The sequence below is a fragment of the Bos javanicus genome, chromosome 11 (assembly GCF_032452875.1).
Source record: "Bos javanicus breed banteng chromosome 11, ARS-OSU_banteng_1.0, whole genome shotgun sequence".
NCBI classification, from domain to species: Eukaryota; Metazoa; Chordata; class Mammalia; order Artiodactyla; family Bovidae; genus Bos; species Bos javanicus.
Genome location: NC_083878.1, coordinates 38,166,261 through 38,192,566, shown reverse-complemented (window position 1 = coordinate 38,192,566; position 26,306 = coordinate 38,166,261). Strand labels below are relative to the sequence as shown.

The 26,306-nt window shown below is 37.1% G+C and overlaps 3 protein-coding genes across 14 annotated transcripts in view; 2 read left to right on the top strand and 1 right to left on the bottom strand.

Annotated features, from left to right (window-relative positions):
- The window catches only part of PNPT1 (polyribonucleotide nucleotidyltransferase 1), a 39,975-nt gene extending 31,136 nt beyond the window's left edge, over positions 1 to 8,839 (top strand). For 3 of the 4 annotated variants that reach the window (XM_061432410.1, XM_061432411.1, XM_061432412.1), the window contains exons 19-28: positions 1,563 to 1,669; positions 2,134 to 2,205; positions 2,291 to 2,354; positions 2,677 to 2,760; positions 3,083 to 3,166; positions 4,051 to 4,157; positions 4,247 to 4,302; positions 5,797 to 5,875; positions 7,374 to 7,421; positions 8,574 to 8,839. In XM_061432410.1, coding sequence (XP_061288394.1) covers positions 1,563 to 1,669; positions 2,134 to 2,205; positions 2,291 to 2,354; positions 2,677 to 2,760; positions 3,083 to 3,166; positions 4,051 to 4,157; positions 4,247 to 4,302; positions 5,797 to 5,875; positions 7,374 to 7,421; positions 8,574 to 8,729 — 857 coding nt within the window. In that variant the 3' untranslated portion in view covers positions 8,730 to 8,839. Of the gene's footprint in view, positions 1 to 1,562; positions 1,670 to 2,133; positions 2,206 to 2,290; positions 2,355 to 2,676; positions 2,761 to 3,082; positions 3,167 to 3,991; positions 4,158 to 4,246; positions 4,303 to 5,796; positions 5,876 to 7,373; positions 7,422 to 8,573 lie in introns of those variants that run through there. The other variant, XM_061432413.1, reaches the window with a different exon arrangement.
- The window catches only part of LOC133257032 (uncharacterized), a 471,344-nt gene extending 451,774 nt beyond the window's left edge, over positions 1 to 19,570 (bottom strand). For 4 of the 8 annotated variants that reach the window (XM_061432428.1, XM_061432426.1, XM_061432427.1 and 1 more), the window contains exons 1-2: positions 18,975 to 19,570; positions 3,604 to 3,711 (exon numbers count right to left, since the gene is read on the bottom strand). In XM_061432428.1, the coding sequence (XP_061288412.1) occupies positions 3,604 to 3,711; positions 18,975 to 19,570 (704 nt within the window). The other 4 variants (XM_061432429.1, XM_061432423.1, XM_061432430.1 and 1 more) reach the window with 3 other exon arrangements.
- Positions 19,571 to 19,699: 129 nt separating this feature from the next.
- The window catches only part of PPP4R3B (protein phosphatase 4 regulatory subunit 3B), a 52,572-nt gene continuing 45,965 nt past the window's right edge, over positions 19,700 to 26,306 (top strand). For both annotated transcript variants that reach the window (XM_061432409.1, XM_061432408.1), the window contains exons 1-2: positions 19,700 to 19,841; positions 21,146 to 21,201. In XM_061432409.1, coding sequence (XP_061288393.1) covers positions 19,700 to 19,841; positions 21,146 to 21,201 — 198 coding nt within the window. The remainder of the gene's footprint in view (positions 19,842 to 21,145; positions 21,202 to 26,306) is intronic.

Sequence of the window (26,306 nt, the reverse complement as noted above, 5' to 3'; positions counted from 1 at the left end):
AAAAAATAAAGCCTTTCTACGGAATTCCCTGGAGAAGGCAATGGCAACCCACTCTTGATGGGGTCACAAAGAGTTGGACATGACTGAGCGACTTCACTTTCACTTTTCACTTTCATGCATTGGAGAAGGAAATGGCAACCCACTCCAGTGTTCTTGCCTGGAAAATCCCAGGGACGGCGGAGCCTGGTGGGCTGCCATCTATGGGGTCGCACAGGGTCAGACACGACTGAAGCAACTTAGCAGCAGCAGCAGGGAATTCCCTGGCCATCCAGGGATTAGCACTCAGTGCTTTCACTACTGTGGCCTGGGTTCAGCCCGTGGTTGGGGAACTAAGATCCCACAAGCCATGCAGTACAGCCAAAAAAATTTTTAAAAAAGAAAACCTTTCTAAGCAAAATCCAGGAACTATGATTATATACAAAATCCTATACAGGAAAAAACACAAGAAAATCAACAGACTAGAAAATAATATTTTATCGTGTATTTCATATTTATATTTTATTTACTGTAACAGTCTACATATTTAACAAAGGTCGATCCATATTAAAAACTCTTATAAATCAATAACAAAAGACTAACAACAATATAAGAAAAAGGCTGAAGGCCATGAAGAGCCAGTTCACAGGAAAATATGGTTTAAAAACATTTTTTAAAAGTTCAACTTCACTAATAAAAACAGAAATCAAGTTAAAAAGAGTAAGTTACCATCTTTATCATTCAGATGGCAAAGGTCAAAAGATTTAACAAAAATTAACAAGAATGTAGAATAGCAGGGAGCATCATATACTGCTGGTAAAAGTATAAAATACTACACACTGTGGAAGACAGTTTGACATTATAAGAAATGTAAATCCACACCCGCTTCAACTCAGTAACCCCACTTCTACTGTGTAGCTTATAAACATATACAGGGAGTACTCTGCAGCTATTCAAAAGAATAAGATAAAAGATTAGACTCACATTTAGATTCCCTGGGTATAATTTTTGGGAGGATACACAAAATCTAATGGTGCTGTCATGGGGAAGTGGACTGAAGGACTCAGGCTAAAAAGATTTATCAAGTACATGATTATTTTTCAAAAAGAAGGCTCCAAAAGCAAAACACAAAGAAATGGATTACTTTCAAAGTTAAATTTGCCACTATTAGAGAAGTTTTTGTTGAGAACAAAGAATTATGTTAAAGGACTTTTATTATATATTTAAGAAGAAATGAGGCAGGCAGATGATTTATTAAGGCTTCCATCGCGGCTCAGCTGGTAAAGGATCTGCCTGCAATGTGGGAGACCTGGGTTCAGTCCCTGGGTTGGGAAGATCCCCTGGAGAAAGGAAAGGCTACCCACTTCAGTATTCTGGCCTGGAGAATTCCACAAACTGTATAGTCCATGGGGTCGCAGAGAGTCGGACATGACTGAGCGACTTTCACTTTGACTTCCTCTAACTTAGTTTTGATAACTGTCAATATAGAACACCATCCCCTTATATTAAAATGTCAACAGAACAATGAATAACCTATGTTCGGCAGATACATGCACATTGTACACAAATTCTTTTCTCAATTACAGGAGTTCCAATTTCATCTGCTGTGGCAGGTGTGGCAATAGGATTGGTCACCAAAAACAGTCCTGACAAAGGTGAAATAGAAGACTATCGTTTGCTGACAGATATTCTGGCAAGTATATTCACATTTTCAAATGTTTAACGGTGAAGATTATACACACTTTGTAAACAAAGTGCTTAGAAGAATGCTAGTGCTGGAAAAATAGAAGTCCATCTTCTTAACTTTCTCCTGCATATCTGCCTTGGATTTTATAGGATATGAGTTAAAAACAAATATTACAGTATGAGTATTCATATTGGCTCACTTTAGGATGATTATAAATTAGTCCTTATGCATTTATGGGATATTATCTAAAAATAAACTGATTTTCTAATGAAATATATGTAACTTAAAACTCCATATTTTTTTGTATTTAATACATGAGTTTTTTATTTTATTAATATGTGAAATATATATGTTCTAAAGGACATAGTTCACTTAGAAGCTATTTTTAAAAATTCCTCTACAGTGACTATGGGTGAGTTTCACTTTTGTTTAAAACTATTATTATATCATAATTTTTTTAATTGTTTAAGGGGATTGAAGATTACCATGGTGACATGGATTTCAAAATAGCTGGAACTTCTAAAGGAATAACTGCATTGCAGGTATTTTAGAACCTATTTTATTTTTAAATAGTTTAATTATATCAGAAATCAATATTTATATAATTTTTTGGCTCTTCCATATTAGGCTGACATCAAATTACCTGGAATACCAATAAAAATTGTAATGGAGGCCATTCAGCAAGCCTCAGGTACGCCAAGCCAGTATGCCTGATTCTTCTTTCATCACTGTCTATGTGTTAAATGTGAATTATAATGCCCATTAGGCTTATTATTTAAAATAGGCTTATTCTAAAATACTGCTTTAAAAAATGAAATTTAATGTGATAACCTAAATCAAGAAGTATTAAGTTTCTAGGTACATGACTATCACCAAAGTGGATGACCAGTGAAAATTCAGTTTTTACAAATTGCCTCCCCAAGATAGGATTTATGGAGAGGGGAATAAAAGTAGAATTTTTAAGGTAATTGAGATGCGAAGAACTTTGATTATTATGTTTTTATTTCTTCTAGTGGCAAAAAAGGAGATATTACAGATAATGAACAAAACTATTTCAAAACCTCGAGCATCTAGAAAAGAAAATGGACCTGTTGTAGGTAATACATTAAAATTATTGATTTGATGATAAGGTAAACATTATATGGAAGTACACTGCTATTTAAAAAAATTTTTTAAATCTATACACAAAACAATTTAAATGCTTTTATAGTTAAAATACTTTAAATTTGAGGGGATAATCTGAAACATAAGAACTTTTTTAGTCACGTAGTAAACTGTTTTTCTGTTTCATACTAAAATATTTGTACAAGTGTCTTAGCCAAGTCTTGACTAAACAGTACATTTTTAGGTTCATACATACATATGTATATATATGAATGAATATGAATTATTTCTATTTTTGTCTACGCTACATTTCAGAAACTGTTCAGGTTCCGTTATCAAAACGAGCAAAATTTGTTGGACCCGGTGGATATCATTTAAAAAAACTTCAGGCTGAAACAGGTAAGAGTTGTACGAAGTTTGGGATTTTTTTATTTAAGTCATGTAAGTTTGCCATTAAGTTTGCCTCTACTGTGTTTCTCCAAAAATATGTTTGAGAAATGAGAAATGTAACACTGACATTTCAGTGAGATGAGAAAAGGATGTAACATCGACATGTCTTTATTTCTGTGTATGCCTCTTAATTAGTAAACGATCATCTTTAATTATATTCAAGAAGAGTGACTTAGAATTAATCCTTTTTGCGTCAACATTTTAAAATCAGACATTTAGAAAAACTACTTCTTCACGTTAGAAGAGTTTTCTTTAATTTTTCTTATTATGAGTTCTGTTTTTCACTTATTTATTTAGACTTTTATTTTCTTTAGAGAATATGTGTAGAAGTAGTTGCTTTAATTTGCTTTTTTTTTCTGGAATCAATCTTTGGGATACCTAGTCACTTACCAGCTTTGAGGTTATAGAAGGAGCATAAGAAGTCAAGTAACCATAGGCAGTTCCCAAGATTGAGAAATGACATGATTTCATCCCTCATCCATCCGATGACCACTCTAAAAAGAGGGAAAAAGAAGAAACGGTGAGGAAAGTGTTCTATAGTTTCTTCTAATTAAAAACACAAGAACCAAAATTAGAACTTAATGTTTTTTCCCACCAAGAAAAGGGACACTGTTCACTGTTGTATCCCCAGGGCCTAGTGCAGTGTTGGATACAGAGCAGGTGTGCCGTGTGTATTTGTTGATGAACAAATCCCTTCGTGATTCCTTGTGATTAAACAGACAACCCTGCCCAGCTACTTCCAGGTCACCCCCTGCTCTCAAATTTACTTTTAAGGCTTTTCTCCACTGGAATGAGCAAGTTAACTTCAATATGTAAAATTATCTTTCTAAAAGGAGTCACTATTAGCCAGGTAGATGAAGAAACGTTTTCTATCTTTGCACCAACACCTAGCGCCATGCATGAAGCAAGAGACTTCATTACTGATATCTGCAGAGATGATGTAAGTATTGAGCTTTTGATAGTTACTTTTTTTCCTACCTTTTGTTACTGTTTTCTTTATGAATCTTATGGTTTATTTTGTACTTACAGCAAGAGCAGCAATTAGAATTTGGAGCAGTGTACACTGCCACAATAACTGAAATCAGGTAATATCAACTAAAACACTATGCTACTTCTTGTAAGATTTTATATTATAACCTCGTATTAACTTCACATTTGCATTATTTATTTTGAAAGTATAAGGTGTTTAGATTATGTGTGAAATGCCATATAATCATTATTCTTAAGATAAAATTTATTTTCTACACCAGTTTGTAGATTTTCATGAACATGGTTCTGTGATGATTATTATACTAATAGATTTTTCTGACTGAACTGTTTTCTTTAACCAAAGTTCCCACCATTTTAATCTTCCATTAAACATGTTTCCTTTCTCTTTGTACTTTTTTCTTTTTGGTAGTTTCTTGTTGACTTGTTTTAAAGATAGTATTAAATGCCTAAGTAGTACAATTTTTTAAATGCCGTTTCAACCTCAACTCATTTTTTTTAAGATAGCTAAAAAGACTGAATTTTCTCAATCAGAAAATTACCTTTCGGCGACTTCCCTTGTAGTCCAGTGGTTAAGACTACAGGCTTTCACTGCAGGGGGTGTGGGTTCGATCACTGGTCAGGGAACTATGATCCCACATCCCCTCTCTCCCACCTCCCCACCAGAAGAAAGAAAATTCACTTAATAAGAAAAAAAAAATTATCAGATGTAACATAAATGTTCAGAACTAATTGAAATGAATCATAAAAGACAATGGAATAGTTTTTTAATATCACAGGTGAAAACTAAGAAATGGGCTGGCTTATTTTAGTAGATTAGAGGAAAAAAGATATATTTTTTAATAAAATAAGTACCTGATTTTATCTATCCCGCTTCCTTAAATCAGGCTTCCCTGATAGCTCTGTTGGTAGAGAATCCACCTTGCATGCAATGCAGGAGACCCCAGTTCAATTCCTGGGCGGGGAAGAGCCACTGGAGAAGGCATAGGCTACCCACTCCAATATTCTTGGGCTTCCCTTGTGGTTCGGCTGGTAAAGAATCTGCCTGCAATGCGGGAGACCTGGGCTTGATCCCTGGATTGGGAAGATCCCCTGGAGAAGGGAAAGGCTACTCCAGTATTCTGGCCTGGAGAATTCCATGGACTATGTAGTCCACGAGGTCGCAAAAAGTCGGACACGACTGAACAACTTTCACTCATTTCACTTTACTTCCTTAAATCACTACTTAACAGGTTGACCATTCTACACTTACTTTAAAATATTTAATGCCATTTCAAAAGTTTTTGGAAAATATTATGAAGAGAAATATAAAAGAATGTATATTCCAAAAGCTTTTCCCTACTTAATTTTCCTTTATCTTCTCTCTGTCCTTTGATCCATAAGTATTTAAATACAAGGTGTATTTTCCATTGAAAAAATAAGTATCCCACTTAGATAATCATACTTTTTATAGTTATAAAAAACATGTACTGGAGAGTGATTTTTATGTGTTTTTTTTACTTTGTTCTCCTGTGAAAACATAACCACAGTTTAATTATCTGTAGATAATAAAGTTCCTTATTACTCTAATCAGGCTTATTTCCTTACTGTAGAGACACTGGAGTAATGGTTAAACTCTATCCAAATATGACTGCAGTACTACTTCACAACACACAACTTGATCAACGAAAGGTAAAAACAAGAAAGGCAGATTTGATTATTTTAACTGCCTTAAAATAACCATAGTGAAATTACTTAGGTTGGTAAGAACCGTACACGTTGTCCACTACTAGACTAAATACAAAGACAAAACAAAAAAGACAGAAATACTGCTCGACAAAAGGGTTTACAGTGTTTTCCAGTAATGTTTCTCCTTCAGTGATGGAGTAGAAACATTCTTGAATGTTTTGAGGTGGAACAGTTCTAGAGTTAACACATAGCAATTTCTAAAAATATCTAGCTATATAGCCCTGTTTTCCCAGTTTTCCTGACTAGCCAGTCATGGAAAGATAATTCTTAGGATGTCCTTCATCTTTATTATAGTCTATATTTGGAAGACTTAAGAATATGAAACCATTCGAGAATACTATGGGGCAGAGAAATAATAGGTGTTTTACCAAATATTAAAATATTATATAAAGCAATACAGGATCAAACAGTAGATTACTGGCCCAGAAATGGGCAACAAAAATCAGAAATAAACCCAGTTATGTGCATAAGAATATAATATATACTAAAAGTTGCATTTTTAGTTGAGAAACCAAGATTATTCAATAAATCATATTGGAATAACCTGTTTTCATAAAACAGGATCTTTCCTCTTTTTATACCAAAGTCCTATTTGAATCAAGAAGTTAAATGTAAAAAAGAAAAAGAATTTTAAGGCAGTGAGGGCAGAAAAAGAAAATCTGGACATCAGGAAGGGTAAGGGTTGAGGCAGGACACTAGATGAAAATACAGATATTTTATTAATCTTGGAACTGGAAAAATCTTTTTCAGCATAATATCAAAGCCAAAAATGTAAATAAAGTGATAACATTTGACCCCATCATTTTTTAAAATTATGGCAAAATTATAGTAAGTTTGAAAGACAAGCAGCAATTTAGGGGAAAAAATACTTTAACATATGACAGAGTCTTCATATACTGAGGGCTTGTATAAACCAGTAAGAAAGATGAGTATCAATAGGAAAAATGAGCAAAGAACATGGAAAAATTGTTTTTTAACCTGACCAAGATATTCAGTATCAATAGCAATTTTTTTAAATGCAAGTAAAGCCAAGTTCCCATTTTTCAGCTTTTCAGATAGTTGAAAATTCTCAGTGTGCATGAGTGTAGAGATAAAAATGGACATACAGGAATGTGAATTGGGGCAAACTTTGGAGAGTGTCTAGTAAAGGTACGAGTACCTTTGGTACAAGTCCCACACATGTAGGACATTGTTCTGAGAAGATAAGAGTACATGAATATATAATCATTGTAAGACTGCAAATTTATCTTTCCTCAGCATTTTGAAAATTTTTAAACCCAAGAAAAGTTGAAAAAATAATAGACCAAATACTCATATACCTTTCCCCTAGATTCATAGATTAAACCAATAAAGCTATTTTCCACTTGGAAAAAAATGTGTACTACCATGGATAGTAGGTAGTTATGCATGACAACTAATAGATTAACATGTTTTCTTTCAGATTAAACATCCCAGTGCTTTAGGATTAGAAGTTGGCCAAGAAATTCAGGTACTTGTATTCATCCCTTTAGCCTTAAAGTTGTAAATTATACTTTAAGTTTCAATTATTTGTTTAATCAAATAAGCTGAAAGAATCAAATCTACATTTGTGGTTTATATTATTTATATGCTGTCTTCTTTTTTAGCTTCTTCCTAAAAACAGACTCATTAGGGATTTGTACAGTTCTTGCCCTCAAAGAGCTTACAGTTTAGTTAGGACAATAGTCCCCGTTTAAAGCTTTTAAAAATACATGAGCAACTCAGCGATGGATATGTAGAATCAGTGATTCAGAGACAGGACATGAGGAACATGATAGGTAACTTTGAGGAGTTAAGACTTGAATTGCTTCGGTATATACTGGTTGAGGCTGAAAATTTTTGAGTTTGATGAAAGCCATGATGTCAGTTCTGGAATTTTGATAATCAAATTGACCTTTGTAATAGTCCTTATGAATAGATGAAAGAAGTGGTTGCCAGTCTGGTGTTTTGATTTTTTTTTTTTTTTGGCTACACTACATTCTGTTCCAGTAGTACCTAATACCTATGACCTGAGTAAAAACTAAGACATAAGTTTATTCCCAGTCTGTCATTCCATTATTCACAAAGCCTCCAGGGAAAGGTAAGAACTAAAACAAAATCTCTGTATAAGATTTTTTTTTTTTTTTACATCAGAAGGGACTTAAAAGTTAGCACATCCCCCCCTGACTTTCAGTGTCTAAGGTCAAGCCAAATAACCTTCAGCATGATAGATGGTCCTTTGAGTGTTAGTCTGAGTGACCTAAGCATAATCCTATATAGATTGTAGCACAGTTAGGGTCAAGAAGCTCTTGTCTAGATTCATTCACCATGGTTTTTACTGTTCTTCCATAATAGGGACAAACAAAAAGGCACAGATAAGTCTAACAGAAGATTATAATCACTACTTAACCAAGTATTTTTAGCATATACCTCCAATTAGCACTGAGGTATGCTTTCAGTGAACAAGTAAAAACTTTAATCATTGCCTTTTTAGACCAAGTATCTTTTAATTTGGGTATCAGTCAATGTGCTATAACTTTTAAAGTATGCTGTTGTTCAGTCACTCAGTCATGTCCAACTCTTTGCAACCCCATGGACTGCAGCACACCAGTATGTTTAAAGTATATTTGTTTCTTTAACACAGGTGAAATACTTTGGACGTGATCCAGCTGATGGAAGAATGAGGCTTTCTCGTAAAGTGCTCCAGTCTCCAGCTACAACTGTTGTCAAAACTTTGAATGACAGAAGTAGTATTGTAATGGGAGAATCTGTTTCACAGTCATCATCTAATTCTCCTTGATTTTTTTAAAGAATTCTAGAGTTATATTCTATAGAGCAAAATTTCAGTAGCATCTTCTAATGTGTAGATTTATATATAATATAAATATATTCTAATGATTTATATGAAAATGCTCACTTTAGGTATTCCATTTTTTAAATTGAGTTACCTGTATTATTATTTACATTATAAATCAATACATATTTATTATTAAAAGTAAATCATCTATACATATAAGACTCCCAACTGCTAATAATTTGGAAAAATAAAACTAGTTCTTAACCTCTAGAGACCAATGGAGAAGGAAATGGCAACCCACTCCAGTATTCTTGCCTAGAGAATCCTGTGGACAGAGGAGCCTGGTGGGCTGCTGTCCATAGTGTTGCACAGAATCAGACACAACGGAAGCGACTTAGCATGCATGCCTTGGAGAAGGTAATAGCAACCCATTCCAGTATTCTTGCCTGGAGAATCCCAGGGACAGAGGAGCCTGGTGGGCTGCTGTCTATGAGGTCGCACAGAGTCAGACACGACTGAAGCAGCTTAGCTGTAGCAGCAGCAGGGCCACAAAGTGAAAATATAGGTCACTAACTACAAACCACCAAACGGTTCCATTTCCACTTAAACCAAGGTTGTATACTTTATGTCTGAACTTTTATTATTTTTTGTCTTCATTCATATCTTGGTAGTTTTTCCCTGCTTTCCAATAAAGTTTTTCTATGAGGGCTATTATATGCTAAGATCTCTAATTTATAATGACTCTAATGACTCAAATTGACTACCCATCTTTAGTAGTAATGCAGTATAGGTACTCACAAGACTTGTTCCTTTATAATCTTTGTTACTAACACTTCCCTGCTCACAAATCATAGATTTTTTAATACAAAATTTTTTTCTTCTCTTACAGAATATCTTGAATTTCTGGATCTGACATAATTATCTTTCTTACTTCAGTTCAGCCAAGCATAGCATTCATTTATTCAGTACTTGCTATGTGCCAAGTTCTAGAATGTGTACAGGAGGTATATCAGTAAACAGAGTTCCAATGCTCACATTCTAGTGGATGGAAACAGTAAGTCACACAGTGGTAGGTTCTTTAAAGAAGAACTGGGTAAGGGGATAGAGTGGTTTTTTTTTTTTTAAGGTACTATTGTAGATAAAATGATCCAGAATAGCATCTCTGAATAGGTAACATTTGAGCGGAGACCTAAATGAAGTGGAGGAAGATATACAGCAATTTTGGAAAGAAGATTCCGGATAAAGGGACTAACAACTTTATTAGTATGGTATGTGTAGAATATACAGCAGCCTTTCTATTCTAGGAACCAATTTCACATAGTCCTTTTACTCCTTTGTCTTGTGCCTATTCTTCACCAAAATTAGAAAGCAAATTTTATAAAAGAATGTAAAACAAGAGAAGATATGCAAGGTGATGATTTTCAAAGCATTTAATCTGGAAAGAATAATGTTTGCTTACTTGTAAGAAGAGGAAAGATATGAAGGTCGTGTAACTTTAAGCGGCCTTTACAAAATTCCAGGCTCATGAGAGCCTAGGGTGGTAGGCAGCGAAAATGGAAAAGAGAATGTATCTTGGTATCAGGGGTCAGAAACCAATCTAAATTAAGCTAAAGCTAAGAGGGAATTTTATCACAGGGCCATGAATTTATTTCACAGAAAATAAGTCACAATCCCTATGGTAGAATGGAACCAGGACTGTCAGATAATTATTAGGAACTAAGACAGTTCTCCCCTACCTATGGAGTCTCATGACCTCTCATTTGAGCTTCTTTCCATATAACAATTTTTTTCTTCTAAGTCAATATATTCTCATAGCATGGGGCAAAAGATGGCTGTCCACAGGAAATTACTTGTCTCTGAATTCAACTTCTGGAGGAGAAAAGGATAGGCTTAACTTGAGAAAGGTGTCAAACCTGACAGGATTGCCAGATAAAATAACAGAATGCCAAGTGAAATTGAAATTACAGGTAAACAAATGTTCAGTATAGTATGGCCTCTACAATATTTGGGATGTACTTATATTTTAAAAAATTACTCCTCATTTATTTGAAATTCACATTTATCTGGGTTTCATGTATTTTTGTTTGCTAAATCTGATAACCCTAAACCTGGTGCAAACAACTAAGTCAAGGAATTCTTAAGGGCTCATTCCTGGGAGAGGGGAATGTACAGAAAAAACGGACTGAGCCTATACCCAAGATACTGCAGAACAAACATGAAAAGAAAATGGATAGACTTAGATTAACTCAGATGGTAGGGGATGCAGGTGAGAGAAGAAAAGGCAGATTTCAGCCTGAGGGTTGTGAAGACAGGCAGATCTATGACATGAATAGTAAACCTGGAGGGGTAAATAGTTTTAAAGAAAAAAGTGTTTGATAATGAGCATGAAATCACCAACCAATATATTGGTTGGATATTCACCTGAATATCTGAAAAAGCAACTGAGGCATAAATGACTTTTGCAGAGAGATTTTAAAACAATCTTAGTTTTACCATCTCAAGCATATCTCAAATCACTGCAACAGGTTTCAAAGTTAACTCTGAAATTTACAAAATTAAAGGTAATTAAAACTACCTATTATGAGCACAGTACTAAGTTATGGAACAGTTTGCTTTCCTTCTGAGATTTACATATAGAGTCAGTAGTTTATGAAAAGCTGATTGATGAGCAGTCTAGTAAAGGTTTTTAAAAGTCATAAAAAGGTAGGGGAAAGAATAGGTTAATTCTAATTGGAAGGAAAAGTGCAAGTTTCTAAGAAGTGGAATTTGAATAGGACATCATGAGGGAAAGGTGATATTTGAGTTGGGCTTTTAAGAATGATTTTAAAGAGAAAGGCTGCCTGTGGAATGGAACAGTTTTATCAGTGGATGAATAAGGCAGTAAGTAGAGGCCAGATTGTAGAGGGGTTTAGGATATTAGACTTAGGACTCTGAACTTTATTCTGCATATACTGAGAAACACTAGAATACCCATTGTTTCATGAAAACCAAAATTGCATAGCCGGCTATAGTTTTGATACTGTGGCCATAAAATTTAATGCAATTGCCAAGAACTCAGAAAAGATGATATTTTTAAAAACACTAAAATGTGTAGGCCATTATCAGCCATTAACATTTGTGAAAACAGATAAATTATTTTAATAAAATATTGGCAATAGCTATTAAGACCAAATAGTCTACAGGAATGCAAGTCTACAGGAATGCAAGGATGGGTAGGCATATAATCTCTATAGTGAATTATAGAGCAAAACCATATGATAACCAGCTGCAAGAGGCAATTTATAGGATTCAGTGTACATTTCCTAGAGAATTTAGAATATTAGTATTTGTCCTCAACTTGGTAAGTGGTATCTATCAGCAATGAAGAACATGTATAACACTGAAGATGTTGCCATTAAAGTCAGGAACAAAACAAGAATCACCACTATTTGATCATCAGTGTTGAATGATGAACATAATACACCATCAGTGTTCTGAGGTCCTAATCAGTGTGATGAGATTAAAAACAGGTGGAAAAGAAAGAACATTTGCAGATGATTATCTAAAACACACTTTAAATTGTTATAAAACAGGCCACGTATATCTGCCAAAATAAATAGCAGTCAGCTGCTGTTATGGTATAAGCTCATTTCCACTTCTCTCAATTTTTCCAGATTTCAAAGAGCTACACCAGCAGTTGAGTTTGCCCCATCCCCTGGGGTCCTGATCAGGATTAAATCTTCTGTCCCAAAGTCAATGAAATCTTAATTATCCAGTCTTAGCCTCTAGTCCTCTTGATCAAGAACCCTCAAAATTCAATCCCAAGTGTACTCTGGTTCCTACTAGTACATGCTAATTTATTATTTCAGTTTCTTTGGTGTGTAATCTCCTCCCTTATCAGGCAAAGCAGTCCCCAGGCATATTACAACTAGATTTAACCCTAGTTACCACAGCCTCTCAGCCAGAAGAAATGGAAGCATATGGAAGAGAACTTTCTGCAAGGGGGCAAGTGTTCTCTCTTTCTAGGAGTTATAAGCCACTTATGCGATCCCCGAGGATAGAGGGATGTTTACAAAGCCAAAATCCTCAGGGCACCCACCCCCATGTTTCAAGGCTTTAGGCTTTCTCAAGCAGGGCCCTAGCTGTATAGCAAACCTCCCTAGGCTGAAGATCTAGGTATCTTCAGAGCTCTTGTAACTGTCTAATCCCATGTCGGTTTTTTCACTGTAGGAAATAAGGGCCTCTTTATTAAGCCCAAAGAGCCCCCTCTGGCTCACACTTAAGTTTTTTTTTCCAAACTTAGTTTTTAACTGTGCATTAAGGATTAAGTGCCCTCAACTCATTATCCCTCTTCAAGGAAGTAGTATAACTTAATTGGCCAGCTCTGCTCTCATAAGCATTGTTTCCCCCATATCTTTAAAATCCTGAATTGTTGGATAGGTGACAGCATTCACCCCTTCTAGGATGTTTTACTAGGTCACTACTGGTGAAATCAGTAATCAGATGGCCACGTTGTGCCAGGGATTGAGTAAACTATTTCCCAAACCACATCTTACTGTCTGATTTCTGACACCACTCCCTGAATCACCTATTGTCAGTCCTGATCCTCAGAAAAGCAGATGCCAAGAAGGGGGTTATATATGCAAGATAGTGATTGGGAGAAATGTCTTGTGAAGGGTAAAACAGGTGGGCTCAGGATTGACAGGGACAGCCTACAGACCACGGTGCCAAGTCTGACTCCTGTAAAAGGAGAAAGGGAAGAAAATACAGAGTGGAACTTCAGACTAGTGTAATTCCAAGAAAGTCTCATCCTGGCTGATGAGTTCCCCAAGCCAAAGTTGTCCATTAGAGGAGTTCTGTGGACAAGAAAGGACAAGTCTGACTTGCTGTCGAATAATTGTTCTCCAAAGTACAATATGTTTAAGGAAATCAGAATGGTGCATGTGTATGGCCACCACACCAATCAAAAATCAAAAGAAACTAAAGCTACAGCAATTAATTGTCATACTAGAGTTGGCCAAATAAAACAATGGAAAAAGAGTGAATACGGACTCAAATCTAGATATATGTCTGTGAATTTAATAAAGAATATAAGTAGCATTTCAAATAATTTCATCTGTAAATGATGTTGACAGTTGACTCTCCCATTTGGAAGAAAAATTTTAAATTGACATCCTATTTCATATATACAAAAGGTTTCAAGTGAATTAGAAAACTAAACATTAAAAAACCATAAAAACATGACAATACCTTGGTTAAACATGGAAAATGAGTAACACAGTTAAGTAATTTTTTTTAAAGTAGAGTCCAAAGGGCAAACAAAAGACAATAGCAGAGATGAGATTTTAACAAATGTTGGTTGCATGACAAGCAAATAGAAAAGCAGTGGCAAATTTAGCAGAACAGAGGAAGTCACAATCTGTATGACCCACAGAGGTGATGAGGCAGAACAGCACAAATCTTCACCAAAAAAAGGATCAGGGCTGAGAATTTCAGGGCAGGTTAAAAGTCTATACAGAGACTTACGTGCCTGCCTCCCTTCCCAATTTCACATAACCAAAGGACTACCATCACCCTACACACACACACTCATACCCATACATGCTCCTGTAAAACTGCCATGACCATCTCAGAAGAATGAGATCCTAGCTACCAGAGATGCAATGGTGAGAAAAACAGCTCCTCAGACTCATGAAAATTTTTTATCTACATGTGGAGACAATTATTAATTAAAACCTATACAAATAAAGGTAAGGATTCAGCCTGAGGATAGATGAGGCAGAGCAGAAAGTAGAATCAAGAGGAAGGAAATCAAATTCTCATTGATACTCAATCAAATCAACACTGAGGTTCACCTTATCTTCAGACTTTGTGTTCACATGAGCCAATGAGTTCTCTTATCATTTAAACTAAAGTGAATTAGGTTTTTTGGTACATTCCAAGTGGATATGGAAGGAAGTCAAGGAAGGCTCCTCTACATAAATGATAATTGTAGTGACTTCTGAAGGATAAAGCAGGAATCGTCATGAGATGATTGGAAAGAAGGAAGTTCAGACAAAAATGTCAATTTTAACTTAGATCAAGTAAAACAGGTTGGAAGATGTGGGCATTATCGGGTCTTTAGTGAGTTTAACAAGAGCTTTTTGGTGAGGGCTGAGTGATGGAAACCAGAATATGCGTGTGTATGCGCATGCGTGCATGCTCAGTCTTTTCAGTTGTGTCTGACTTTTTGTCACCCTATGGACTGTAGCCCACCAGGCTCCTCTGTCCATGGGATTTTCCAGGTAAAAATATTGGAGTGGGTTACTCTGCCCTCCTCCAGGGAATCTTCCCAACCCAGGGATCAAATCTGAGTCTCCTGCATTGCAGGCAGATTCTCTACTGCTGAGCCACTGGTGAAGCCCAGAAATCAGAATAGATAGGTTCAATTAAGGAGTGAATGGTGAGGTGAGGAAATGAAATGAGTTTGGCTGAAAAGATGCAAAGAAATAGGAGTATCAGTGAAGAAGATACAGGTTATCAGTTTTGATGACTTTTTAAATGGGGATGGCCTTAAAGATTAGTCACCTCAAGGAAAAGCTAATTATACAGCAAAAAACCTCTCATAAAAGTTTTTTCATAAAAATATCTGGGGAAGGCAATGGCAACCCACTCCAGTACTCTTGCCTGGAAATCCCATGTAGGCTGCAGTCCATGGGGTCGCAAAGTCAAACACAACTGAAGCAACTTTTACTCTGTAGAGAGAACTATTTCTAATCCTTAAGAATTAAAAAGTGTAATGTACTCTCAAGAGACATGTGGCAAGGATGAGAGATAATTCTGATGATTACAACAGGAGGATGAGGTGCAATACTACTAGCATCTGGTGGGTAGAAGCAAAGAAATGCTGCTAAACATCCTGTGATGCACAGGACAGCCTCTCACAACATAGAATCATCCAGCCCAAAATTTCAGTGATGCCAAAGTTAAGCCCTGCTCTGGGAATTTAACCCACACATGTGTTGACACACATAAAACTACTTTTGTACAATCATTTATTGTTTGAAATTACAAAGTACTGGAAATGACATATGTATATATAGAAGGTTTAAACAAACTAAAGTACACTAGAACACCAGTACGTATGATATTCCATTATTTGTGTTTAAAAAAGAGTGGTAGAAGTAAATGTTACATATATAAAGATACCTATCTATCTTAGCCTTTGGGGTTGAACCGTCCTGAAAAAAATTTTTGCTGGGAAAAACACAGTGTTGCAGTGCATTACTGCCCTCAGTATATTTTAGAGACTCTTGCTCTGGCCTTCTGTCTGTGCTTCTCTCCATGGGATGAGAAATCAGTGAAACCAATGGATGTGTCCAGCTGGAATCCAGATCATGCTCTGGCCACCCTGGAATTCCTTGTCCCAAAGGCCAACCCTGCTCCCAGGGTCTGCACAGTCCTCTTCCCAAATTCTGTCCTCTTGAGGACAGCCAAGGGTGACTACATTCAGGGAGTGCAAACATAGAAATTTGGACAAAAGGTTAGGGTATCCTATTTGTGTACATGAGAGCTGTCAAAGTGCAAGACAGAGCTGAAGTGTTTCAAGGGCCAAAGGGAGAAGGTGGAATTCTGAAGAGTTCAAGAATTCTGGATTTGAATCGAGCTTCCAGACCATATGAATATACATTTCTCAAGGTATGCCAAAGGTAGGAAAAGAAAATACATTTTTATTTAATAGATTGATTTAAAAAATTAAATCTTCAGACATATAGTATATGTTCCTCCATTTGTATGCTTGTCCTGGATCTTACCTATCTTAGAGGTTGGCCTGTTGCAAAAGAGAGAGAGAACCCCTGTGACCTAGAACAAGAAAGAAACAGAACCTGGGCCAGAGGATCCAGCAAGGGTCAGAGATGAGTCCCGAGGGTTTAACTCTGTTCCCTATTTCTCTGTTCCCTTATTTCAGATCTTGGGGAGTATAGCAGAAAAGGGATACTATAGGAAAGATGGAAGCGATGCTTTGAAACACTGCTGAGATCATTTCATTCCTTAGTTCAAAACTCCCCAGTGAATTTGCAACTCATTCAAAGTAAAATCCGAGGCCCCCAAAACGGCCTCTCTCCCACTCCCAACTTTACTTCCCACCACTTCCTCCCTTTCTCACTCCACTCCAGTCACACTGGTTTCCTTGCTATCCCTCTCACTCAGCATGCTACAGCCTCAAGGCTTTGTACTTGGAGTTGCTGTTTTCTGGCTCTCTCTGCCCCCAGGGATTTATGCATAGCAGACTGCCTCCCCTCAGAAGCCTCCCTCAACGAACATTATTACCCTTCCCAAACTCACTCTCTGTCTGCTAATCTATTTTTTTTTCCTTTGGTCATAACATTTACCAGTATCTAGCATAGATTTGTTTATTGTCTTCCTACACTACAATGTGGGCTTCCCTTGTAGCTCAGTGGTGAAGAATCCACCTGTAATGCAGAGGACACGGGTTTGATCCCTGGTTCGGTAAGATCTCCTGGTGAAGGAAATGGCATCCTACTCCAGCATTCTTGCCTGGGAAATCCCATGGTCAGAGGAACCTGGCGGGCTACAGTTGATGGAGTTGCAAAGAGTTGGACACAACTGAGGGACTAAACAACACTAGAATGGAAGCGCCATGAAAAGAGGGATTTTTTTCTATGTATTCACTGAATGGAACAGTGTCTAGCACATAGTATACACTCAATGAGTGTTTGCTGAATACTGACTAAATACAGGAAATGACTCCTGTGATTTTAATTTTTTCCAGTTAGATCTTCTTTATAGGATATTAAGCTCTTAACATATGGTGTCAAAGTGACTTCTATATAGTTCTCATTCTCAATACATAATCTGCTCATAAATTCTTTTAGGCCAGTAACATATTATGACTTTGTTTACCTGGTCCTCACAGCCTTAAACACCTTTCAAGCCAAACTTCCACTCAGGGATCCTCTAACATCAGGTCCAAAAGTTACCGGTGTGAAGCCTTCTCTGACCTGAGATAGAGATATTATTTTCTCCGGGCTCAAAGTGCATTTTGTATTTTGTGCACATTAGTCACGGCAATTAATGTGCTCTTTTGCTACATATATTGCACGCATCTGTGCTCAGTCACTAAGTCATTTCAGACTCTTCTGTGACCCCATGGACTGTAGCCAACCAGGCTTCTCTGTTCCCGGAGTTTTCCCGGGCAAGAATACTAGAGTGGGTTGCCATTTCCTTCGCCACAGGATCTTCCCCACCCAGGAATCGAACCTGCATCTCTTCTCCTGCAATTCTTTACCCCAGCGCCACCTAGGAAATACCCAACATATACAACTACTTAAATTCAAGTGTATTTTGGTAGGTTCTCTTTAGAGTAAAAGAAATCCCTATGTAACCAGATTTTGAAATGAGAATTTATTTTTCATCAGGAGCTTACTCTGTGTATGCATGTCACGTGTCAGTTCGTATGCTGGGTTTACGCACAAGATTTGGTAAAAAGAGAAGCACGTTTTGACAACACCATTGGTAAGGAATAACTACAACTCCCAAGATGCGCCGCAGGGTAAAACCTGTCGATCTCGCTCGATTTTCACCCTTCAGACTAAAGGGTTGTTAAGAGCTGGCGGCAGAACAAGCTGGAACTCTCTTTAAAAACAAACAAAAAGAATCTACCAAGAACGAACAGCGACTGACAAACAATACAGCGCACGGCTCGTATCTACCGCGCAGTGTCTGACAATGTGATGTGTGACAACCGACGCGAACGCCCAGAGAATTGCTCCCTCGCTTATTCAGCTCGGAAGACCTCCCGAGAGAGAACGCTAGAAATGCCAGCAGGAGACACTCAAAGATATGGAAACAGTGCTCTTAGATGTGTTAGGAAGGTAGTTCCCCGCCACTTGCCTAAACTTATCTGAAGACTTATGTTCCGAGGTTACCGACGCAGGAAGGACACTGTTTTCAAGAAGCGGAAAGTATGCCAGCCACCAAAAGCTTGACGGTAAAACGCCTGAACGAGAAATAAATTGTCAATGCACTTTTGTACGATGTTATAATCTCCTGGAGATCCACAGAACACTTCCTGAGGAGATGCTTAACTGTAGCAGACTCCTTAGCGAGTTTTAGTGGGTTTCGAGTCCCATTAAAGGGCTAACGTCTTCACAGAAAGAGGTTTAAACTATTTTTCTCTCACAGGCTGAAAGGGCGAGCTTCCATTATGGAGTGTGAGCACATTTCCTTCCCTTCTGCTCACGGTGAGTCCCGTCCAAGGATGCGTACCTCCCAGACTTGCTTCGTTTTTTCCACAGAGCTGGATCCCACGGCTCCTTACACGCCGGGCGCAGCCCCAACAAACCGCCAGAAGCCGAAACCACAACTCCGCTCTCGCCGCCAGTCCGGAGAAGAGTCTCGCGGCACCAGCGGAGACCCGAAGCTCGCGAGAACCGCCCACCTGGCGAGAGCCCACGCCTGCAGGCGGAGCCGAGAGAGGAGGAAGTCGCACTTAGACCCACCCACGTTACTCCACTACCCCTCCTCGCGAGAATACTGAGCTCGGCCAACGCGGGTAGCGCGTGCAGAAACGGAGGCGTCACACGTTGGACTCGTCGGCCGCCGTAGCCCCTGCTAGGACAGCCCGTGCGAACCTGCTGGAGGAGGAAGAGAAAGGCAGAGAGAATCGGGTTACAAGATGGCGGGTCTTTAGTAGTTACCGCGACGGCGGCGGCGGCGGCGGCGGGAGAGCGAGCGAGCTCTGGGGGGTAAAGGGTGGGGAGGGTGGGTGCGTTCGGGGGTGAAGTGAGAGGTAACTGGGAATCTGGGCGGCAAGGTCTCAGTGGCTCCTGTTGCCCTTTCCCGCGGCTGAACCTGGGAGCCATGGTGAACTCGGGCCTCTCCGGAGCCGCCGCCGCCGCTGCCGCCACCGCCGCTACCGTCTCTCAAGAGTGAGGGGCGTAAAGGAGGTGAGCAAGGAGGCGGCGGCTGGAACAGTGGGGACCGCAGTCACCATGTCGGATACGCGGCGGCGAGTGAAGGTCTATACCCTGAACGAAGACCGGCAATGGGACGACCGAGGCACCGGGCACGTCTCCTCTACCTATGTGGAGGAGCTCAAGGGAATGTCGCTGCTGGTTCGGGCAGAGTCCGACGGTAAGGTTATTGGAACCGTAGGATAGGGGACAATGCCTACGGTTTGGGCACAGCCTGGGGTTTAGGCCCTGAGCCGAGTACTGTTACTGCCAGCCACTTGGAACGGCGCATTGAATTTTGTGTCTTCACTTCAGTAAGGTAAAAACAAACTACTTTGTCGGGATTTACCCTTAGTCGGACGCCGAGTCTGTGTTCCTCTTGCTAGCCTTATTGAGACACTTGAGCCCTTTCTCTGCAGTCTGGCTTCTTAAAGAAGCGGGGAGAGTGTGGGAGGGAAGGGAGGAAGTAATGAAAAACAATTTAGTGCTCTCCTTCTGACCCTCCCCGTCCCCCTTTATTTTCTTACACATTATATCTCTGGTACAAAAAATTTAGTGAAACTTCACTCTTTTTTAAAAAACTGATTTTATTAACAAGCTCCAGTTGTCACAGTAGACAGGTGCTGGGGAAAACCAAAAGACGCCTTTTTCCTGGAGTTATTGCAGATTGTTGCCACGATACATGCACTTACAAGCACATACATCTTCAGACTGGGATCCCTCCAGGCTATCTTTGTAGAGGGTGCTGTGAACAAGTGAATACTTTACAACTTAAACAAGTTAGGACAGCAGACCAGACTGTAAACTTGTATTCCTTGATTTATTGTACGAGTCTAATGTGAAATTTTTTTAAATGACAAAATGTACAGCCTTAATGAGAACACCTTCCTCACTGTAATCTGATCGCTGGATTTGAGCAGCTGATAACGTGCAGATAAAAGAATAATAGTCCGGTTTATTTTCGACACATCTTGTACTCTTGCACCTTTTTTTTAAAGTAATCATAGACATTTATTTTTACATGAGATGGCCTTTTGTTCTTAAAGAGAAAAGGATAAATGCAGTTCTGTAATTTGTGTGCAAAGTATTTAGATCCCTGTTGTGGTACTTTGTAATTTGTTTTATTTGTTAAACTGGAAATGCAATAAAAATAACTTTGTTAAAAAGAATTTGGTTTCAGGTGGTCATTTAGACCTTAAAAGTTTTCCTTTCAATAAAACTATAAGTCATCTAGTCTCTGTATATTCTTGGTCTGAATGTTGGTCTTAGATGGATTTTTTTTCCCTTAAGAGTATTATGGGGATAGAATGATACGTTCTAATGCAAAGTCCAGATCTTGAGAGAAAAATATAAACTGGAGTAAATTTGATGACTTCAGATGTCTTGCCGCGGGAAGAAAAAAGTTGTGTTTTTAATGTGTATTCTGATGTTTTATTCAGGGTTTTATAAGTTGAAACTTATAAATATTATTTTTTTAACTTTCAGGATCACTACTCTTGGAATCAAAGATAAATCCAAACACTGCATATCAAAAACAGCAGGCAAGTAGTTGTTTATCTTTAATTTGAAAGACTTCATCTGTGATCAAGGAAGTATTAATCAGACAAAGAATAAGAAAGCTTTCCTGACAAGAAAAAAAAATTTGGTAAACAAAGTTACGTACTCTGTGTATTTTCCTTGCAGATTATAAGTTTCAAACTGAAAAGTGAAAGCTTTTGTACTGGCAGTAATGTGTTATCTTTAAATTGAGCCACTGTTAGTTTTTAGTAGAATACGATGTATTCATTAGTCTTACTTACCAGGTATCTTCTATACACTGTACACTAAGCCCTTTATTCTCAATCACAGTTAAAGGAAATGGCATAAAAGAAAATTCATAGGAGTACTCTTTAAAGCAAGGAAAGCCTGTTTGTGGTGTGAAAGTAGATCCTTTGACTTATAGGGGTAAAACTTTTGAAGTAGAACCTCTTAACATCCTGTTCTTTAATTGTTGTATATTTTTAATATAATAACCAATGAATATTTTATGAAAGTGTACACTGCTTATTATGTAATGTTATCTGTTAATATTTATTGTCTTATCTGGTAAAAGAAAATCTGTGTTGTGTATTAGTGTGCCTAATCATCTAATCTGGAAGTGGCAGCAGTGATTCAACCTTCCCTTTATTCTGTGAATGTTTTCTTTTTTATTATGAAAAATTTCAAAATTGAAAAGTATAGAGAATAATATAATGAGCGTCTGTGTAACACCTCCAAATTTAACAATGTTAACATTTTACCATATCTGTTTCAAACCTTTTTGTAGTGTTGAACATTGTGGATAGAATTAAAACTCTCTTTGTACCCATTTCATTCTATCCATTCTCCATCCTCCCTACAGGTGACCACTATTCTGAAATTGATGTGTATTATTTCTGTACATGCTTTTATACCTTTTCTGCATATGTATGTATCCATAAATAATATGTAGTCTTTTGTTTGTTTTAAACTTTGCACAGTTGATCTCCTATTCTTACATGTACTCTGCAGCTTTCATTTTTCACTCAGCGCTATTTTGAAGATTTGTTCATGTTAACAATGCAGATCTAGTTGGGCTTTTTTTAAAAACACTGTATGATATATGATATACACCTGTCGTTAGAAATTTGGATTATTACTGATTTTTAGTGTGATGTGTAAAGTGAATATGGCAGAGATTTTTGGAGGAAAAGATAATTTTCCAGTGTAATTTGTGTGTGTGTGTACAGTGTGTAAAGTAAATACGGCAGAGGTTTTTCAAGGAAAAAATAAATAATTTGAAGGAAAAGATCATTATATTTATATCATCAGTGCCTACTCTCTTCAAGATCAGTGAAAATTTTGATGCTCAGAAACAAATACTTTACAGTTGGAGAAATGAAATTATATGTCTATTACACAGTGCATTGTTAGTAAAAGTCTTACTGTTAAAACAATTATTTTGTGTATACAATACATTCTTAATCAGTAATTTGACATATTTTTGAATTTTTAATATTCAAGTAATAGTTTTTTTCTGCTTATAAAACAGTTTGTTTTTTGATAGAGAATCAAACATTTGTTCTGTGTTGAACCCTGAAGATATTTCTTTTAAGTCAGCTAGTCAGATGGTTATTCTCTGTCTTTATATTGACTTACACCAGATAGCCACTTTCAGTTTATTTTTTTGTTTGTTTGCTTGCTTTCTTTGTGGGGAAACACATACTAATATTTTGTAACCATTTTCTTTTCCATCTGCATAAATATAAAATTCTCAGAAAGTATTTTCTTAAGTATGACTCCCTACAAATTAGTTATATTATGGAGTCTTTTCAAATTGTATATAAAATCCTTTAGTTGTCTTAACTGGAAAGATCCCCTTATGGTGGAGGTTTGTGTATAAAATAATCCATCATCATTAGTTCAGAATTATGCAATGGTTCTGTGAGTATTTTTAGAAACTTTGGGACATAATTTTGTGTGTCTTGTTACTCTGCTAGCAAATTTAAATAATGCAGGAGAGAGATCTTCACTTAAAAAAATTTTTTTTAATGCCATTAGGGGAGTAGTTTTTGTAATTAATCACACTTAAATAATATACCATTAGGACTTTTTAAAAAATATTTTCCCTCATTGAAAATTTAATTTTACTAAATAACATTAAAGTACTAATAATTTAGTACTTTTAGTAATAAAGCTTAAGAACTCTTAAGCAGTAAGAATATTCTGGAAAAGCTTTGTTTATAAGAATGAAAAACCTATGTAGATGGGGTCAGTTGTTTAATTATCTTTATATTTGTTTAAATTAACTATACTTTTCTAATAGAAATCAAAGAACTATATAAGGATTATGTTATGTTTGTTTGTTTCACCAGATCTTGTTTCATTTGCCTTTTTACCAAGTTATACAAATTGGGATTTCCAAGCACATTAATATTTTTCTATGTTCATTAGAATTATCTTTTTTTTAATGTTATCATTTGCATATTCAATAAATTAGCCTAGAAAATTGTGTGCTTGCTAAGTTGCTTCAGTCGTGTCCGACTCTTTGCAATCCCGTGGACTGTAGCCTCCCTGGCTTCTCTGTCCATTGGATTCTCCAGGCAAGAATACTGGAGTGGGTTGCTGTGCCCTCCTCCAGGGGATCTTCCCGACCCAGGGATCAAACCCATGTCTCTTAATATCTCCTGCATTGGCAGGCGGGCTCTTTACCTCTAGTGCCATGTGGGAAGCCCCTTATTTCCAAAATTTATATGAAATATATTGATCATTAGTGGGAATTTTTGGTATTTTTATGTTTTGGGCTATGCTTTGTGGCATGTGGAATCTTAGTCCTCTGTGACCAGGGATCAAACCCATGCTCCCTGAGTTAGAAGTGTAGAATTTTAACCACGAGACTACCAGGGAAGTCCTCCATTAGTGGATTTTTAATTAAAAAAGAAATATTTTCAGTGAGTTAATGAGACATTCATAGTTACAGGATATTTTGCTACATTAAAGTACATTGATTAAATACAGAGGAATATTTAACATTCTTTTAACATTACAGTTCTAAAATGAGCTAAGTACTGAATTATGGGCTCAAAATGAGTTAGAATGAGTTGAGTTTAATGTCAGATGACTCTAAGAAATCACTGATTCACTTTCTTTGCTTACTATGGGCAATATTGAAGTAGTTAATGGGAAGAAGATATACTTAACCTTAAGTAGCACATAAACTTGTAAAGTGTTTAAATACATTAGAAGGAAAAGACAATGATTATACAGCGTGACACAAAATAGAGTGCCTCATACCTGTGTCAAAATTATGTTATTTAGAATCAGTTTCACTTGATCTTGACTAAATCAGAAGCAGACTTACAGGGTGTATGCTTTGTATATTGAACATAATTTTGTGTTAATTGGGTTTGGGAGAGATGTATAAAGAAGTCTTCGTCCTGGGTCTTATTGGGAGACAAGACACAACAAGTGAAACAATTACAGAATTATACAATAGCTAATAAAATGCTTTAACCCAGTCCTTCTTGAGAGCCCTTGAAAGCATTTCACAGATAAGGCAACTAAGGCACAGAAAGTTTTAAGTTTTTTAACTGAGGTTATATAGCTGGTATGCACCAACACAAAATACTATGAAAAGTAACTTTATTCCAGAGACTTGAGCGGTAGAAAATAAGGGGAAGGAGAGACTGATTTGAGCCAGAATCGTTGAGGAAATCTTCACTCCTCCTTGGTGGTGTCTGCTAAAGGAGGTGTGATAGGGAAGGAAATAGTACACCGGACACAAAAGGTATTTATTAAGCCTCTTTGCAGCAGAGGTTTCTTATTTGAGAGCTAGGTTTGCTAAACAAAAGGGAGCCATTATAGATTCTTGAGTAGGAGCCTAACGTGAAAGTAATACTCTGTTTAGGAACCCAGTGTGGCAATGTTATGAATATTGAATTGAGGGCAGGGAGGGAAACAGAAGAGCTTTAGGTAGCAAGACCTTTGCAGTAATTAAGATCAAGAAAATGAAAGTCTGTTCAAGTGTAGTAAGTGGAATTAGAAAAGAAGAAACAGAACGTCAGTATATTTTCAAAAAAATGCTGGAAAATTTGAGTAATGATTAAATATGGAAGAGAACTAACTGATTCACATTTTTGTATGGCAGAAATCAACACAACATCATAAAGTAATTATCCTCCAATTAAAATATTTTTACCACACAAATTTTTTTTTTTTTTAAAAAAGAATCAAAGGTTACTCGTGTTGAGTTCTGGGGACATGAAAATGATGGTTCTCTCCAGAAACTGGGAAGTTGAGAAGAAAGCTGGTTTACATTTATCATATGGTTATGTGCTTATTTTTTCTTAATGTTTTTTATTTTGAATAGGTAATACATTCATGTTGTTAAAAATAAGAAAGTATCTTTGAAGTCCTCCTACTCTGGATTCTGTCCATACAGTTTCCTTTACTAGAGGCCACCAGTGTTACCAGTTTCTTGTGTATCTTGCTCGCGGTTTTATGCATATGTAAACAAAGAAAGGCAATGCCAAAGAATGCTCAAACTAGCGCACAATTGCATTCATCTCACACTCTAGTAAAGTAATGCTCAAAATTCTCCAAGCCAGGCTTCAGCAATATGTGAACTGTGAACTTTCAGATGTTCAAGCTGGTTTTAGAAAACGCAGAGGAACGAGAAATCAAATTGCCAACATCCGCTGGATCATGGAAAAAGCAAGAGAGTTCCAGAAAAACATCCACTTCTGCTTTATTGACTATGCCAAAGCCTTTGACTGTGTAGATCACAATAAACTGTGGAAAATTCTTCAAGAGATGGGAATACCAGACCACCTGACCTGCCTCTTGAGAAACCTGTATGCATGTCAGGAAGCAACAGTTAGAACTGGACATAGAACAACAGACTGGTTCCAAATAGGAAAAGGAGTACGTCAAGGCTGTATATTGTCACCCTGCTTATTTATATGCAGAGTACATCATGAGAAATGCTGGGCTGGAACACGCAAAAGCTGGAATCAAGATTGCCGGGAGAAATATCAAAAACCTCAGATATGCAGATGACATCACCCTTATGGCAGAAAGTGAAGAGGAACTCAAAAGCCTCTTGATGAAAGTGAAAGAGGAGAGTGAAAAAGTTGGCTTAAAGCCCAAC